Source organism: Oreochromis aureus, linkage group 23 (genome assembly GCF_013358895.1).
Source record: "Oreochromis aureus strain Israel breed Guangdong linkage group 23, ZZ_aureus, whole genome shotgun sequence".
NCBI classification, from domain to species: Eukaryota; Metazoa; Chordata; class Actinopteri; order Cichliformes; family Cichlidae; genus Oreochromis; species Oreochromis aureus.
Window position 1 is genome coordinate 13,740,117 of NC_052963.1, and position 18,591 is coordinate 13,758,707.

The following is an 18,591-nucleotide window of genomic DNA, read 5'->3' on the forward strand; positions in this document are numbered from 1 at the left end:
ATTATGGTTCAGATGTGGTAGGGCATTGGCATTCTGTTGGCAGTCAAAAATATGTGGTATAACTGGTCTGTGGGTCACTCTTGCATGTGCTGCTGTTCATCCATTGATCCATTGATCAAGTTCTAACATACGAGTTGAAGTGAAAAAAATGAAAAGTGTCCACTGCAGACACTGTTTGTACTTTTCATGCTGTATTTTTTATCTATGATGGGTTTTTTGCACTTCTCTCTGTCCTGGTGAACTTCACTGTTGGTCCCTTCCCTGTTCCAGTGGTTTTGGAGAACTCCACAGGAACACCAACCCCTCTCTGTAGGCTCTCTGTAGGCAAACACCTCTGCTGTACCATAAATTTAGCATCACATGGCCAGCAAGAGTGCACTCAGGATCTTTGCTAGACCATTACACAGCTGCTTGTTGGTTCTTCCAAGTAACATTTATGGTGGCACAAAGGAGGAGAGTATAGCTTCCATCCAGTTTCTTGCTCAGTGATTTGGTCAGGTTTATAATCAGGGGTGCACATAAGTGGTCCGCAGGTGCGCATTCGCTGTCAAAATAAAAGACGTGCACCAGATAAGAAGTTGCAACACGCGTTTGCGTACATATAGAAGGCACTGTTTTTGTCCGCTAGAGTGGGATTTTCACAGCATATTCTGCACCACATCTCTGTGCGTTCATCATTTGTTTGAAGCCAGCTCACCTCCTGCAACCACTTTTCCGAGAATACGTGCTTCTTTTGCGGTTCGGACTCCTGACATTTCTTTGGAGGTGGAGGAACACCAAAGTAATTGCTTAAAGGAGATGGCTTCTTCGACATCTTTAAGAGTTCTAAACAAATGTCTGTCCTCCTCCAGAAAATCCTATGTACGCAAACGCACATTGCAACTTCTTATCTGGTGCGTGTCTTTTATTTTGACAGCGAATGCGCACCTGCGGACCACTTATGTGCACCCCTATTTAAAATTCAGACCCATAGAGCACAGAGAATCGCTTCAACTCACTTGAACACTTTAAGTCTGATTAACCTTTGAATTACACACCTTGGAAAGACATCATGAGTTAAGTTCCCGAAGCTTGACCAGTCTGGCAACTGATATCGTGAGCATTGCCAATGTCATTGCCAAGGTCATCATCTGCTCATTCAATGGTAGAGTCGTTCTTGCCGAGTAGAACTAGGCAGTTAGGTTAGTGTGTATGAACTAAGTCCTTGATTTGTTAAGGAGTAGGGTGGTACCCTCGGCACTTTCTACTTGGTGTAGGAGGTCTTTTGCAGTTTTGATCATGTCTTCAAGAAGGCAGATGCCATCCACAAAGTTGGAATACAGGAGCATAGTCTTCTCCTTAGTGTGGGACCAGAGGTACTGCTGACAGGTCCCAATGACTCTTGTGTAATATTATATACATTTTTACTTCTTAAATAAGACAGGATACAATACACTGTGAATGGTTTCACAAAAAAGGATTGTGTTTTGAAATATTTCCAAAGTCATAAGTCGTGTTTCATACAGCAGGAAATTTAGAGTTATCTGGATAAATGAAAATCTTGGTTGCAAAATAAAGACCTGCCCTTTTCCACGCTAACTAAACTACTTTCATAGCCCAAGCCTGCTTTATAGATTCCAAGTACAGTTTAGTCAGAAGTCATCTACTGTAAATCTGTGATTGACTATCTTAAAGACAAGTTTCGCAAAAAAGAATCTGCGCTTCATCTGTTGCCTTTCTAATGTAGCTCATTTTGATCAGGTTTTGGCTTCTCTTGCCAGATGAAATGTTACTCAGGCTCCAATCAAATTACCTAACCTGTCTCTTATTTAGCTCAAATTAAATCAGCTGATGTTGACACATCAGAACTTAGATGGGGGAAGAATTTAGAGTATGCCTATGATACCCTGGATGGCTTTATTAGGATATATTTTGATGCATGAATTTAAATACAACAGCTGTTGAAAACTTAGCTTAGTTGGAAACAAAGTGAACTGGCTAACCTAGCTTCATCCATAGACCAAGGTGTGGGCAATTTGTACAGCTTATTAAGTATAAATGAGCCTATCAGCATTACTAATAGGCATAAACAAAATCTTTTACCACAATTGATTGCCTGCAGTGAGCTGATTTGGGTTATTTGGTACTTTAACTTTGCATTTTCAGTACAATACAAGACATAACTAAAAGATTTGGCACCTAGATTATGATGCTGACTGCTTTTTTTTTTTTTTACTTCAATACAGTCAGACTTCCTCTTGCAGCCAGAGAAACTTCCCCCTGTAGGCGACTAAGATGACGATTAAAGCAGTTATCTTGTTTCCAATTTCTGATGTGTGATTTGATACTGACTGCGCTCAGCGGCCTTTAACCAAAATAATTTTTAAGTGAAAAAGTGAAACTGCTGTGGTCTTACCCATCACTGACTCAATCGGTTATTTATTCATTCCTTATTTATCCAAAGGTTGTGTCCTCATTTGGGAGCTTTTTAGCTGATTAGTGCTTATGTAATTCACAAAGGAGAAAAAAAAATGGGGGCTTCCAAGACGATAGCTTTGTCATGATGATATTTGCATCAGGAGCAAACATCTGATGACTCTTCATTTATTTTGTGTCATTTATGTGTTACTGTCAGTCTACCTGGAGAAGGAAGACTATCTGCGAAGGAGTGAGACTACAGCTTGTTTGGTTTTTTCTTTGTTGTTTTTTCCCTGAACACCCTGGGAGAATATGGCCACGCTCTCATGTGAAATTAACATCCTATAAGCTAGTTTTAATGACTGTTGCAACTACTAAATAGTTTGACAGGGAAAGAAGTTAACTTATTTTGATATTACTATATAATTTTCTCCTGAATTCACCACTGCAACATTCGCTGGGACTCACATTGTCATTAATCACATCTTCAATTTAAAACAACTGCAAAATAACCAAAAATCCACCAAGAGACTCCTCAGTCCTTAGTTTTTTGTTTATCATGAATCAAACAGATAGTTAATTAGTTAGTGAATTCAATTCCTTACCGGAGGCAGGTGCATTGATCCAAATATCGATAGTATCACTACCAACGCTGGCACTGGTATTGAATCGATACTAGAGCGCCAGGATTGATATTTTGTTTCTATCCTCTGAGTTCAATATGTATTCCTCTTAACTGCACTAAATTATTAGCATTTTTAATGAACTAATATACGTCAAATGTGCACAAAATAACTTTTTTGTGTTGACTGTCATGCGACAGACAAATAACAAGCACATGAATAAACATAAATTACTGTGGAGTGTAAAAACTGTGATTTAAAATTGGGTCCATATGTGTTTAGAATTTGAAAATTGATGATGATTCATTTCATTAATCGTGCCACACTGCTCTCTCCTACATAGAGTCGGTATTGGTATCAGTAATGCTGAACCTGTATGTACATGCTTGCAGCGCACTCAGTGGAAAGCACCTGCATACCACGAGCGCCCTCCTCGAACCTGAAGGTGACGATGCTGCTGTGGGCGGAGGCTCGCGGTGCCTTTATTAAGGCTGCGCCGAGGAGCGCTCCGTGCGGTGTCGCGCTCAGACCGGTCAGACCGGTCCGGTAGTTAAACGGCTGGTTAACGTTCAACCCGGGAAACACTCGGAGAGGAAACAGGTGAGTCTGAGCTTTTCTTTAAAGTGAAACTTCGAAAACATTCAGAAACTTTTTTTTTTTTTTTTTTACCTCTTCATAGTTACTGCTAATGCTAATGAACATATGCTGCGAATGAAATACGTGTGCAATTAATAATAGACTTGTAGGAACGTGCTGATTCATTCACAAAGTAGTAGCAGGACTGTAAGAGGATATGACAGGAGACTGAGACTAATGGCCCAGGATTATGGAAACAGAGACTGTGGTAATATAGTCAAGCGTGACAACTAATAACCCGTATTATACTCTAATATTAATAACAGAGCAGGAAATATTTTTATTAGAAATTAACTACGACACTGTAAATCATACAAATTAAATAAAGCAGGTAATTATGACTTTTAAGGTCCTTTTGAATTAATGCTTAAAAAACAAAACGGAAGTATAAAGTGGCAGAAAGCAGAGTGACAGGAACTGTTTCAGAATGTAACATAATATATTATTTGGTTATATTGCAACATCAAACACTATTTATGATTTTAATTTGAGAACAAAGAGGTGTTTTGAAGTATTAGCACCAGATAAATCATAACCAAAAGAACCAGCATGAAGCACAGCACAGGAGTACTGAGAGGTTCCTGTCATAAAATCCTCCAGAGTGCCCAACAGTATTTTAAAGAAGTGAAGTGAATCAGGTCTAAAATTGGGTAACTATGTTTCCTAAAAAGGGGGCAAATATACTCAAGTCTGAGAAAGCTGGAAATAAAAAATGTTTCCTTAGCCTTTCCCTCAAGACTCTGGTTAACCATGTGCTAATTATTTCAATTTAATATTGACTCTCATGCAAGAGTAAACTTGCTACCTGGAAATGCACTAGGTCTCCTATGTATATGAAATGTTGTTTTCACAAAGACCCTCAGATAGTCAACCTTTGTCATCCTCCACAGATCAGAGCACCGCAACAAACACAGCAAACACAAACACCGGCCCTGATGCAGGACCCTCATACTACAGTCCCGCATCGTGGGTTGTGATTGCTTTGCTTATTGAAAGGATTTGCAGTTGTTACTAGATAGCAGCAGCTGACATACACATCACTTCTGTAAAATTCAGCCAGTCTTACAGCCTTTTATCCCAATGTAACAAAGCAATGCTGGTGCATGTATGCAGCTTCCCTCTATCGTAACTGCACACCAGCTTTCCTTAGACGCCACCTGCTTGCTAAAGTTCTTTCAAATTACACGTCTCAAGTTAGTTTCGAGTGATTTCTGATGTTTCTCTTTGTTTTTATGTCTAATGCAGGGATGCCAAACTCATTTTACATGGTGGGTCACATACAGCACACTGTGATCTTAAGTGGGCCAGACCAGTGAAACTCCCATATCTCTCAGTGTAAAGACATTTAACTGCACATTTAATCTCTGAGAATATGTTGATATAAGAAAAAGAATTGTAATGTCAATAGTATGTCTCGGTTTATCTACAGGATGAAGAAATGCTGCTGTATTAAATGAAAGAAATCTGTCACCATGACTTGTTGGGTTTAAATAGTAAGAAATAAATGCGGAAAATCACAAAAAAGTTCTGGTAGCTCATTGCTCAGATTGTCCTGTCAGAACAGAAAGTTTCTGTAAATTCACAAAAAATGACAGATTTTTTTATTGTGTAATTTCTATATTAGATCATATTTGTCAGTTGCTTACTTACTTTGGAGTAGTATGAGCAGTTACTGCGGAAGTCCTTATCAGGGGAAGCAGGACAAGTTGTAAAATTTATCAGAATACAGACCAAAATTTATGCCCTTGTTCACACGTTCCAATGTGAACAAGGGCAGCCCAGTACAGTGGGCCGGATTGGAGTCTGTGTCAGGCTGATTCTGGCCCCCAGCCCTTATGTTTGACACCCATTGTCTAACATCTCTGCTTATATCAATAAATATTTTGCAGTGTGGACTGGATTTATAAAGGGGTTGCATAATAAATAAAGAAATTACCTGTTTTGTAAGTACAATAATGACTCTGCATTACTGTACTTACATTATAATCAATCTAGTTCTTGTCAGCCACTGAGAATATCTTTATAGAATTTTTATTTTATATTCTTTGCCATTTCTGCTGCCCTCTTGGCCTTTTACCTAGACAAATGGAGGATATATAACACTCACTTTACCAAAAACTGATTGCAGTTTCTGACAAAAGTTTTTATTTCTGGCTCAAAATGACTCAATGCTATTTCTGAGCGATATATTTGACAGATTATAGGCCAACATACGGTGGCCCTGAGAGGCCAAACGGACTGCAACTTGAGGAAACACCAGCAATAAGAAAAACGCTGCAAAAGCACACAAAACACAACGGTAATAGGAAAAATGACAACGGAAATAGGAAAAAACAAAACACAAATAGGAAAAAACACCAGGGAAGTGTTTCTGGGGAGACAATAACCTGACAGACCAGTTACAGGAATCCAAAACATGGTAGGCGTGTTTTATCATGATTCATATAATACTGATGACGGATTTTTAGGCTAATAGTTAGGCTAACACACTTACCTCTCATCTTTTCTTTCCTCACAACACTGATAGATCCTCCACTTCTTTTAACTGTCTCCCAGTGCAATTCTTAGCATATTTTGGTTCCTGCAACTCGTCCGTCGGGTTATTGTCTCCCCAGAAACACTTCCCTTGTGCTTTAGGAACTCTGTTTTTTCCTATTTGTGTTGTGTTTTTTCCTATTTACGTTGTGTTTTGTGTGCTTTTGCAGCGTTTTTGTTATTACTGGTGTTTTCTTAAGTTGCAGTCCGTTTGGCCTCTCAGGGCCACCATACCAACAACTCATTTACAACAGTTGAAATACCAGCAATTATTTTTATGGTAAATCTTTATGCAAGATGATAATTCTTTGAAACAATGTCTCTATTAGCTCTATTAGCTGGGAGTGTTAAAGTAAGAGGCTAAAATTAATAGGTGACCAACTTGGGATGACGACTGAGGCTCTGAAAGGTTCAACCACTGACTGCACCACTTCTCTTACACTGAACAGATTACAAGGTTTAGGGAACAGAATATCTTACATGATTTCTGGAGCATTTCTGCATGTGTACACACTGAATATGGCAGCCAGATTTACAGTTAACTCCACTGCAATTCAGTCAGCTTTTTACAAACAAGAATTAATGCTTGGGTTTTGAGACAAAAGAACCATTATATCACCTCATTTCGCAACCTTTTACAGCTTATCTACACTGCAAAGAAGTGTTCTAATCTAGATAGATAGATAGATAAAACTTTATTAATCCTTTGGGTGGGTTCCTCTGGGAAATTCATTTAAATAAATTAAAAAAAAAAAAAAAATTCTGTTTATGGCAGCGGTGGGATTCGAACCCACGCCCCCGAAGAGACTGGAGCCTTAATCCAGCGCCTTAGACCGCTCGGCCACGCTACCGATATTTGGCAACCCACTGTGTTTCCTAAGCAAATATTGTCTCCTTGTTTTATCAGCCATTTTCAGCTGTTCACATGTTTTTGCATTGCTTTGGTCATGCAACTTGTTCTTTATGTTTTGTTCATCTTGTTGCAGGAATCGCACTTCTTCTGTAAAACCAAGGAACAACCCAATGCCATCCTGTGTGCTGCCAAACCACAGCTTGCACAGATTTCCAGAGCTAACTACCAAGGATCCAAAAGTCAATAGTGCTTGAAGTAATTCCTAAGAAACAGATGCAAATGTTTCAGATGTCTCTTTCATAAACGTCTTACACTGTCTGTGTATATAAGAAGATATAGATGACTATAGATGAAGCGTTTGAAGCCGTGTCACAAATTCGCCATTGGGCACATTTAGTTTATTTCTGCCATATAGCCATAAAAGGTTTTAAACATGGTTATGGAAGCGGCGGACATGATCGTCGTAGCGATCTACTTCATCCTGGTGTTAGGGATTGGCTTCCTTGCAATGTGGAAAGCCAATAGGAGCACAGTGAGCGGCTACTTCCTTGCTGGGCGCTCCATGAACTGGGCAGCTGTGGGAGCTTCTCTATTTGTCAGCAACATAGGAAGTGAGCACTTCATTGGATTGGCTGGATCAGGTGCTGCTAGCGGTCTCAGCGTGGCTGCATGGGAGCTCAATGCTGTATTACTGCTCCAGTTTTTAGGCTGGATGTTTATTCCCGTCTATATCCAGTGTGGCGTCTACACCATGCCAGAGTACCTGTCCAAGAGGTACGGGGGGAATCGACTGAAGGTGTACTTTGCTGCTTTATCTCTTGTCCTTTACATCTTCACCAAGCTGTCTGTGGATCTCTATTCTGGAGCCTTGTTCATCAAGGAATCCTTAGGTTGGAACCTCTATCTGTCCATCCTCCTCCTCATCGCCATGACAGCTCTGCTGACCATCTCCGGAGGTCTGGTTGCTGTTATCTACACGGACACAGTTCAAGCGTTCCTCATGATTGCTGGGGCACTCTGTCTAACAGGCATCAGCCTCGTCAAAGTGGGAGGGTTCGAAGGTCCTTGTTTCTCTTTTGTGCATTCATGAACTTATGCCAGTTGTTTAACTAAACAATGCTAAACCATGTTTTGGCATGTCTTTGTAAGGTGTGAGACTCGGTTACATGGAGGCCACTCCAAACATCAGCGCCATCTTGCTGTCTTCACCCAATCTGACGTATTCTGAGTCCTGCTATAACCATGCCACTCCGAAGCCAGATAGTCTGAAGATCCTCCGAGCAGCCCAGGATCCAGACCTGCCATGGCTTGGTTTCTTACTGGGCCAGACTCCTGCCTCTATTTGGTAATGCTATTTCTTTCAAGACTAATTTCCTTACCAATACAGTTTTGTACAGCTTTGTGTGTTTAAACACTCCTAATCTCTAAAAGATTTACTCTGAGCCAGGTGTTTTTCTTTTTTTGCCACCTGTCAGATTTGATTGCTTTAAGTTAAAGTAGACTGAATTTGTTACCATGAAATGCTGCCCTGAGGAGCATTTATTCTTGCTCCTTGGCTTTGCATGCTTCATTTAATGTTTTGTAGCGCTAGGGCAAGTATGCTAATCAACCATGCAACATGTGTGCAAGGTCCTGGTTGCTCGCTGGCATCGCAGCCAGGACCTTGCACACATGTTGCATAAGATTTATTTTCCTCAAAAAAAAAATGAATTATACAGTTAGAAATTCTTAAAGTAGAGGCAACACATATAAATTGAGTGGTGCTTCTTCACAGCAAGAAGGTCCGTGGTTTGGTTCAAGCCATGGAGCAAGAATCCAAACTCCTCAGGTTGGCATTATTGGCAATAAGGTCAGTTTCAAGCAGTTAAATCTGACAATTGAGAAATCTTTCTGTGTGGGTACTCCAGTTTCCTCCCACAGTCCAAAGACATGCACTTAGTGGGGTTAGGTTAATTGGTCATTGTTAATTGGCCATAGGAGTGAATGTGAGTGTAAATGGTTGTCTGTCTCCCTGAGTTACCCCTGTGACAGACTGGTGACCTGTCCAGGGTATAACCTGCCTCATGCACTATGGCAACTGGGATAGGTTGTAAACCACCGCAACCCTAAATTGGCAGAGTGGAATAAAATGGATGGATGGAAATTCTTAATGATGTTTAGTTCTCATTCTTTTTCTCTAACATCACTGAAAGTCCAATAAAGGCTTTAAATATCCCAGTGGTCAATGATTGACCTATAAAGTCATTTCAGTGTCAACATACATTTTTTTTCAGTGAAAATGTTTCATGATTTGTCAGACTGAGATCTGAGGTGAAGGACTGACTGAGAGACCCTCCATGGAGCCACAGAACAAGCACGGTCTCAGAAATGTCCCTAGAAAAGTTCTCACAAAGCTAACTTTTGGGGTCATTACAAATGGCACAGGTAGTCCAGAGTATACTAAATAGAGGTAAGTACCAATTAGCAGACTAATTTTTGTGTTTATGTGCTCCAGGTACTGGTGTGCAGATCAGGTGATTGTTCAGCGGGTTCTGGCAGCAAAGAATATTGCTCATGCCAAAGGGTCAACAATCATGGCCGGTTTCCTCAAAATCCTGCCTATGTTTATCATTGTCATCCCAGGTAGAGACATTAACCACCCTATGAATATCTTACACAGCTAAAATTCTGACTCTATACTCACTAATTGTCTTACTGATGTATCCTATGTGATCATGATTCCAGGAATGATTTCCAGGATCTTATTCGCTGATGACTTGGCATGTATCAGTCCAAAGCACTGTGTTGAAGTGTGTGGCTCTGCAGCTGGCTGCAGCAATGTGGCTTACCCAAGGCTCGTCATGTCAGTAATGCCCGTCGGTCTCCGCGGGTTGATGATGGCTGTTATGATTGCAGCTCTAATGAGCGACTTGGACTCTATCTTTAATTCTGCAAGCACCATCTTCACCCTAGATATTTACAAGATGCTGCGAAAGCGGGCGTCGTCCAGAGAGCTGATGATAGTAGGCAGGCTGTTTGTCGTTTTCATGGTGATCATCAGCATCGCCTGGGTGCCTGTGATCATTGAAATGCAGGGAGGCCAGATATTCTACTACATCCAAGAAGTATCAGATTATCTGACTCCGCCCATAGCGGCTCTCTTCCTGCTTGGTATCCTGTGGCGTCGTTGTAATGAGACAGGTGCCTTTTGGGGAGGGATGGTAGGGTTTTTCCTTGGAGCACTCCGTTTGGCTTTGGCATTTGTTTATCGAGAGCCACACTGCGATCAGCCTGATGAACGCCCATCCTTCATCAAAGATATCCATTACATGTATGTGGCAGCCATCTTGTTTTGGATATCATCTCTGGTGGCTGTTGTTGTGAGTCTCTGCACTCCTCCACCCGAAGAGGGACAAATCAAAACCACTACTCTCTGGGGACTAAACAAGAAAAAGAAGCTAAAAAATCAAGAAAAAAATGCTGAAAAAGACGTCAATGTTTTGAAACCCCTAAATCACTCAGCCTTTAATGGAAATGGTGTTCTTGGTGAAGAAAAGTGTCCCAAGAACCCAAACTTGCTCAATGGCTCTGAGGCAAATCTTGAAAATGGTCAATCAAGAAGTAGTAATAATGTCACAGCAACTGATATAGAAGCAATCCCTTCAGTACAGAATGGTGGCTGTGCTCAGAGTTCAGGCTCCAAAATGATAGAAAATGAGGAAACAAGAGGAGTGGAGGATGTGGAGGAGGAAGACGAGAGCTGTGGTGCAGGGGACGCAAAAGAGGAGCGTGGATGTTGTATTAAGACTTTGGATTGGTTTTGTGGATTCAAGGAGGAATTATCCAAAGATCAGGCCATAACAGTTCAAGAACAGGAGAAGATGGTGGAGGAGCTTCTCTATGAACCTCCAACAACCAGAATCATCTTAAACATCGCACTGGTGGTGGTTTGCTCAGTTGGGATCTTTCTCTTCATCTATTTCTCCTTATAGGTTCAGTTATTTCCAAACAGAAGGCCAAATTTGTCAGTAGATGAATGTCCAAGAAATACAGAACAGGCATGTTTGATACAGTTAATTACCCATTACACAAATTAACAAAAGCCACATTTTAAGGATACAAAAGGCATGGGGCTACCATATTTTATTTTGTTATTCAATATTCAAAAGATGGTAGAGTTTGAGATGTACTAACCTATATTTTGGTTGCACAAAAAGTTAGCAATACACTTAGATGCCTATATATATATATATATATATGACAAAGTGAAACCCTTTAAAAAGCATTTACCCACATTGCCTTTCATATATTTTTGTTGTGCTGGGTATATACATACATACGCATATACTGTAGGTCAGCGGTCCCCAATCTCCGGGCCATGGACCGGTACCGGTCCGTGAGCTGTTTGGTACCGGGCCGCGAGAGTTGAGGCTCAGGTGTGAAATTTTCAGTTTTCAGGGTTTGTATCGTTAACTCGGTTTCCCTGGGTCTTTTCCCGAGTTGTAGTTGTGTGTCTTATTTTGAAAGAAATATTTACACGTTACCATAGCGACCAGATAGCATTAAGGGGCAGAGAGGAGGATGTTACTCTCAGTGCTGTTGGCGCATTTCAGGAGGACGCTGCTAATAAAGTTACACAATTACACAGTGAATTCGTGTTTATTATTATATTTACAAAGTACCACAGTTTTTGTCTTGGTTGTGTCATTTTATTGTGTTGTATTTATCCGCGACACCTTAAAGGCCGGTCCGTGAAAATATTGTCTGACATTAAACCGGTCCATGGTGCAAAAAAAGGTTGGGGACCGCTGCTCCAGGTATTGTACTTAGAGTATGTAAGTACAATACTGTAAAACACCAAGCTGGTGTTTTACATGGTTTTAGTCTTTTGTAGAGAAAAAAGCTCTGATGTTTTGCCTTTAGCCTATAATCAAAAGACATGTCATGTGTTAGGCTATTGGAAAATACAAATACAAAAGAAGAAAAATGTGATTTCAGAAAGTAGAGTTTGACCAAAATAAATACATAATCTAATCTAATATTTTTTATATACAGTTTATAGTAAATTTATATTTTCTGACAATATGCTGAACTATATGTATAATATATGTTTAATTCATTTGGATTTTGGATTCTGAACTAACATGAGTAAATGTGTACAAATAATGACAGAAGATGACTCAAAGAGCACTGTTGTATAAGTACAAAGTTTATTTTAATGCACCTTATGTTTTTACAATCACTGTCTGTCAGTGTATAATTTACACAGGTCATTAGTGAACTTGCTCTAGTTGTAAATCATGTTTTACAAAAATTATGACGCTGTCAATGAGCTGCTAGCATAATTTTATAAATTAGGTTTAATTGCCCAGTACTCATTTGCATATAGGTACATAAGGTGTTTTTCCCGTAGTGCCACATTTATAACACCGTACACTTGATGATATCAGGTGAAAACATAAATTGACTGCCAGATTTGTTTTTGTGTATGCTACAGCTACAATTGCATAATCTTGAATTAATCCCAATGGGAATGTGTTCATGATATGACAATTCATAATGAATGTGAATGGCTGAAATTTACTGTGACTACATCTTTTCATTTAAATGGAAATGTGTAGGTAATTCTGTTGTTTTTAGCCTTTTTTTCTTCCAAGACATATGATCATGACACCTGGATTAGTACTTGATACACATTTGAGTTGGAAAAGGCATTTGGTGTGATGGTCATGTTTTATTTTATCTGTACACATACGCAGAACTCAAAGGGTGTCTTGCACTTACTTTAATCACAAATGAATTAATTAATTGTGAATTAAATGATGTCAAATTGTAAGAAGTTATGCTGACCCTGATCATCAATTTAAAGATAGGACATACTTATATTGCAATATTTCCATTATATTATTTAGCACTGAGCACTTAAACAGCGGACCAAATTAATTGCAAAACAATTTTTTTTTAAAAGAAACTGATTGAAAGTTGTCCAGATTTAAAGTTGACCACATAGTACGTTTTTTAAAAGCATATTGTACAATAAAAACTTCTTAAAAAAATGAACTACTAAGTACTAGTGTCTTTTATGTAATTATTCTTTTATAAATTGATCTTTGCATAGTGTAACTGCCATTTTAAGCACACTGAGGGTTTGAGTCTATTTATGTGTATATATATCAGGACTATCGCATGTTAGTGGTGCACAGTGGTTGGAAACTGGTGAGAACTACAAACTTTACAAGCTTTCTTTGACCTGATTTGCTTTGTTGAGAATGAGGGGAAAATGTGGGTTATATCTGTTTACAACTACAGAAAATATTTTTTAAGACAGACATCCAGCAGATGGATTAATTTCCAGCAATATTACCACTCACGTTATTCCTGCAGCCAGCTCAACCAATACATAAGAACACCCAAGCCGGGCATCTTTCTACCACTTTTATTCACGCTGCGATACTCCAACAAGTGTTGGCTGCACTTCAATGAACTGAAGGCCTCAATGTTCACATGCATAGTGAAATATTAACAAGATAAACTGGCACAAATATGTTCCTGGGGTGTGGTGAATTTAGGTGTTTTTCCTCAGGTTGCTATTTTAACTATAGCCGTGACAATTTATACACATACTTATTTCTTGAGAACAGAGAAATCTTTCTACCTTGCAGGATCACTGAGTAAAAACATGCCTTCATTCTGCTGACTTCTGCATAACTAATGACACCTATGAGCCTCACCTATACTTTACTGTGAATGATGAATGTTAGCATATTGAATTAATATGATGAATTACTAAATAAACCTCTTTACTGACATAATATAGTAGACTTGAGGTTTACACTGTAAATGTGCTTATTATCAGCTGCTGTGACGGTTATTGCAATAGTGATTCATTAGAAACATGGACATGAAGTTCTTAAATGTTTGAGCTACTGTAAAACCAGCACACATTGAGCTGTCTAAAGAAAACAATGTCAAACGAAGAGCAACCAGGTCATGGTGTGTGAAGCAAACTGCATACGCTAAAGCCACGACAACAAGCATGCCACCACTCAGTGAAGTAAATTAACAGCGGCCTCTACTACAGTGGAAAGTTACTGGGGGTAGTTGTCACACAAGCCAACGCACACAAGTTTAGGTTATTTTTCCTCACTTATTCAGTATCTTCAGCTTTATTACACCTCAGTTGTGGCCGCTACACAATTTAGTGTTTATCGAGATAATGTCACTATAAATAGATGACTGATAATCGCACGCACAAAAAGGCCTTGCTGTATTTTGAAGTTTCAGAATATTACTTTAAGAGTCTTTGAACGTTTGAAAATTCATATTGCATAATTATTTACTTTAACTACAGTGATAAGTAAACGTCTTGAGCCAGACTTCATTTCTTTATATTTTGGTATATTTTGTCATGTTCAGGTTTTTTCAGAATGAAGTACAGGGAAAATATCTGTCGTTTTAAAAAGATTTAATTTGCTTCAGCAGTTGAAATTACAAGTTACAGCGCTGGACCGTGATGTGAACACAACAGCCTCCCTCACACCAAGGATGACCCTGGTTTGGGCCGCACAGTTTTTATACTGCGACAATAACAAATGATTATTATGTCTGTCTTCTTCCGGAACCCATCCTGATGTCTCCATTTGACCTCCTCTCTGTCCATGCCCGCTCCCCGTCGGCCTCCTATCTGCTCTTTTTCCTGGAATCATAAAGACAGGCACAAAAACCACCTTCCTGCCTAGCCTTGATCAGTTTAATATTACTGACTCTAATATCTAGTTCAGGAAATTTTGTTCGGACTCCCTTTGGCCCAGAGAATATCCTTATAACCATTATCAGTGATGTGTAAGTGTGCTGAAAAACCCTCTACGCTACTACGTCAACTCTTCAATATTTCAGCCCAGTCATAGCGCTGGAATAACCTTTTGACCCTAAAAACACGGAACGCCAACTCGATTATGAGGACACTGCATTGTGTATATAAAAATAATAAAAAGAGCTTTATTTAATCATTTTCAACCCTAACAGGAGCCAAACTTTCTTGGGCTTGAGCAATACTTCTCCATGAAAAGACGTGAAAAATGCTACCAGTCATGGATTGGCCTCCCCAGAGCCCGGACCTCAACGTTATTAAAGCAGTTTGGGATCATCCTGACAGAGAAGAGAACAAAAGGCAGAAACATCTAAAGAAGAGGTTTGAATGTCTTTCAAGAAGCCTGGAGAACTATTCCTGAAGACTACTCAAAGAAAGCTGCCTAAGAGAGTTCAGACTGTGCTAAAGATTAAAGGTGGTCATAACAAGTATTGACTTTGAAACTTGTTAGAATGAACAAATTGTGTTTTAGCCTTATATGTTTGTTACGTTGTATTTCGGGTATTACAAGAGACTAACCAAATGCATGGCAAATGAGGGCCCATCCATTCAGACATTTCTAACTTCCAGTACAAAATATCAAGAAATAATTGATCGACACAAAGCTGCAAGTATTTTATTTTGCAAGTTTGGAGCTCAAAAATAGGCAGTTGTAGAACTACAGAACAGAAATACAGCATGGTTTACGGAAGCTTTGCTTGACTTGGTTGGAAACTGTCTGAAAACCACAGAGAAAACAAAATGTGTGTGCACAGTTTGTTTTTCTTTTTTTGTGGTTTAAAACCTACAACATACTGGGAATCCATGTAGAGTCTTATTTTGGTTAACCACCACCCTGAGACCAAATCTGGTGAGCAGTTAGTTGACACAAAAGACCAGAAAAGTCCCATGTTTTTCACAGCTTTTAGCAGAAGTGGGTGAAAGAAAGATTCCCTTTGTGAATTACGAAAATGTGTCAGCAAAACCACTGCTACAGATGTGACCTGACTAAGCTCATATGGGGCCTGTACTTTCTATTAAATGCAAGAGTATAACATAGTCACTAGTTTTAATACAGTCTGTTCTTATCTTGCTTTTCCAAGATTCAAGATCTTGAATCTTGAATTTATTCTGTTTTATCTTGTTTGGGTTTGCACCGCGCTGCTTCATTTTCCTGCAGACTCCTGTGACGCATAGCTGTGACTCCATTATGCCTTCTGTTTATCAGTTATCATAGATTAGATGTAAATGCCAAATAATATTAATAAAATGAGAATCTTAAATGTTGGTTCTACAGTTTACTTAAAGTGTTATAGTTTTTGTCAGACTACCCCCTCCCCCCATCGTGTGTGACCCTGTCTTTTCTTACTCAACTTTGTTTCGACATATTTTTTGTCAGAGTTGACATGAAAAGATTTCCATTAAATTGCTTAATGTTAAATCAAACCCACATTTTAAGGCTTCGTCATTTCAAGGAAAGCCCACAACTTGATTCTGTGTAATTTTACTAAAAGTGTCCAGTGTGACAGTGTCGAGTGTTAAGTGTGGGCGTCCTGAATCTTTAAACAAGTTGTGCCACAAGTTCTTTAAAGTGATTCCAGAAGTTGCCCAGTAAATCAGGGATATATAAGGGATGCTTTACACAGACTCAATGCTCCTCCAGAATCAGTGCTATTGATCCTGATGGGACTCTATTAAAAGTGACTCACATTTATTAGAAATTAAGAGAAGAAAATACAACACAAAATAGAGAGCTTATACCGCTGAATGAAACGGTGCTATCACTAGAGAAATGAAGGTTATAGTACAATGAATTACCACATCAGTGTGCCAGAATGGACACTGATGAGGATATGTCAGTAAACACATCCAATATGTCATGGGTTGCTGAATGCCTGAGAAGTGGGCCGCAGTATCCGAGACTGGAAGGTGGTCTATCTGATGTGCGTACAGGAGCTCCAAAGGGGACTGTGCTGTATTCATTCCTGTTCACTTCATACACCTGAGGGTTTCGGTACTACTTGGAGTCATGGCACATACAGAAATACTCAAATCTGCAGCCGATAGATGCAAAAGTAATGGGCAGGAGGAGTAAAGAGTGGATGAGTTTTGAGAAATGAATAATTTGCTTCTGAATGTGAATAAGACCAGATAAACGGTGATTGACTTCAGAAGGAAGAGGAGGGACACGCGACAAGAATACCTGGGCTTTTATGTCGACAACAGGCTGAACTGGAAGACCAGCACAGAGGCTAAGCACTAAAAGAGGTTGAGTGGAATCTATTTCCTGAGGAAGCAGAGATGCTTTAATGTGTACAGCAAAATGATAGATTGAAGATGAATTTTATATCATTCAGTTGTGGCGAGTGCAGCATACTTTGCTGCAGCTGGTCACACTACCTGACAGAATAAACTGATTATGAAAGCTGTCTGCAAACTGGACACTTTGGAAGCAGCACTGCAGAGGAGGTCACTGAACAAATGGTTATCCGTCATGGATAATCCTGAAAACCCTCTGCAGCACTTGTTGGCAGACAGGCATTTTCTGTGACAGACTGATTCGGCTCTGCTGCCACAACAACAGAGACAGGAAATCTTTCATACCATGCTGTCACTCGCTATAATGCAATATCTCTCTCTGGCAGAAATCCTATTACATTATTAGACAACAAATAACATTAGCAGAGTCACGCTAAAGTAGGCTAAACAACAAATGAAACTTTAACCAAACAAAACAGCTAGACAGATAATAAAAGCTACATGCAGTTCAGACATGACAAAGATCCAAAATGGGCGTGTAGGTTATGTGCAATTCAGTGCTGTTTTATAACTTTTGTCCTCCTCATGTTTCTCCCTCCCCTCACTCCAACCGGTCGTGGCAGATGGCCGCCCCTCCGTAAGCCTGGTTCTGCTGGAGGATTCTTCCTGTTAAAAGAAAGTCTTTTTCTTCCCACTGTCATCAAAGCTCTTGCTCATAGGGGGTCATATGACTGTTGGAGTTTCCTCTGTTTTCTATGTATTATTGTAGGGTCTTTAGATTAAAATATAAAGCGCCTTGAGGCAACTGTTGCTGTAATTTGGCACAATATAAATAAAAGTAAATTAAATGGGCATTTCTTAATATATTTGTTTATTTGTTTTTTCATTTAGATTAAAGGCTTACAGACATATGTATATATAGGCTTTATTAACCCTGCTTCAGTTGTTACAGAAGCAGAAGAGCACAAGGGTCGTGAATTAGAGAAAACAGTAAAAACAGAAGAAATGGCAGAAAAAATATGTTAAGATGCTAAAAATGCTAGAAATGCATGAATCAATAACTTACAAGAGTCATTTTTACTCTGTACAAATTATATATATATATCATACGTCAAAACACACATCACAGGGATTTACGTTATGAAAAAAAAGAGTTCAGTGGGAATGGTAATATATATATATATATATATATACACATCTATTTTTATTTATACTATGTGCGTATTGTACACTCTGATCTCTGTCAGACTTGTTTGCTTTTCAGTCGGGAAACTAGCATAAGTGCCTCAGGCCACATTAAAAATTGCAATTTAAACATTGTGTGGCACAACCTAATGCAAGATGTGTGATAAAAGCATTCTCATATTTGTTTTATGTTAGTGCCAAGATTTTGAAACCAAGTGACGGTGGGAAAGAAGTAACGGAAAATCTACTTAATTCTCCGCTAGAATATTTGTGTA

The 18,591-nt window shown here is 39.2% G+C and overlaps 1 protein-coding gene and 1 non-coding gene across 3 annotated transcripts; one reads left to right on the top strand and one right to left on the bottom strand.

The window, feature by feature from the left end:
- Positions 1-3,539: 3,539 nt before the first annotated feature.
- Positions 3,540-11,510, top strand: LOC116325196 (sodium/myo-inositol cotransporter-like). 2 transcript variants are annotated; one of them, XM_039606346.1, is made up of 7 exons: positions 3,541-3,620; positions 4,547-4,626; positions 4,902-4,991; positions 7,178-8,105; positions 8,194-8,389; positions 9,539-9,666; positions 9,769-11,510. In XM_039606346.1, exons 4-7 carry the CDS (start codon positions 7,478-7,480, stop codon positions 11,013-11,015), a joined length of 2,199 nt encoding a protein of 732 aa, XP_039462280.1. In that variant the 5' UTR covers positions 3,541-3,620; positions 4,547-4,626; positions 4,902-4,991; positions 7,178-7,477; the 3' UTR covers positions 11,016-11,510. The 2 variants fall into 2 exon arrangements, with proteins under 2 accessions (XP_031601882.2, XP_039462280.1); XM_031746022.2 differs by lacking the exons at positions 4,547-4,626; positions 4,902-4,991 and having other exon boundaries at positions 3,540-3,620.
- trnal-aag lies at positions 6,961-7,042 on the bottom strand. Its single transcript has one exon. It is a non-coding gene; the product is annotated as a tRNA-Leu (tRNA).
- Positions 11,511-18,591: the final 7,081 nt, after the last annotated feature.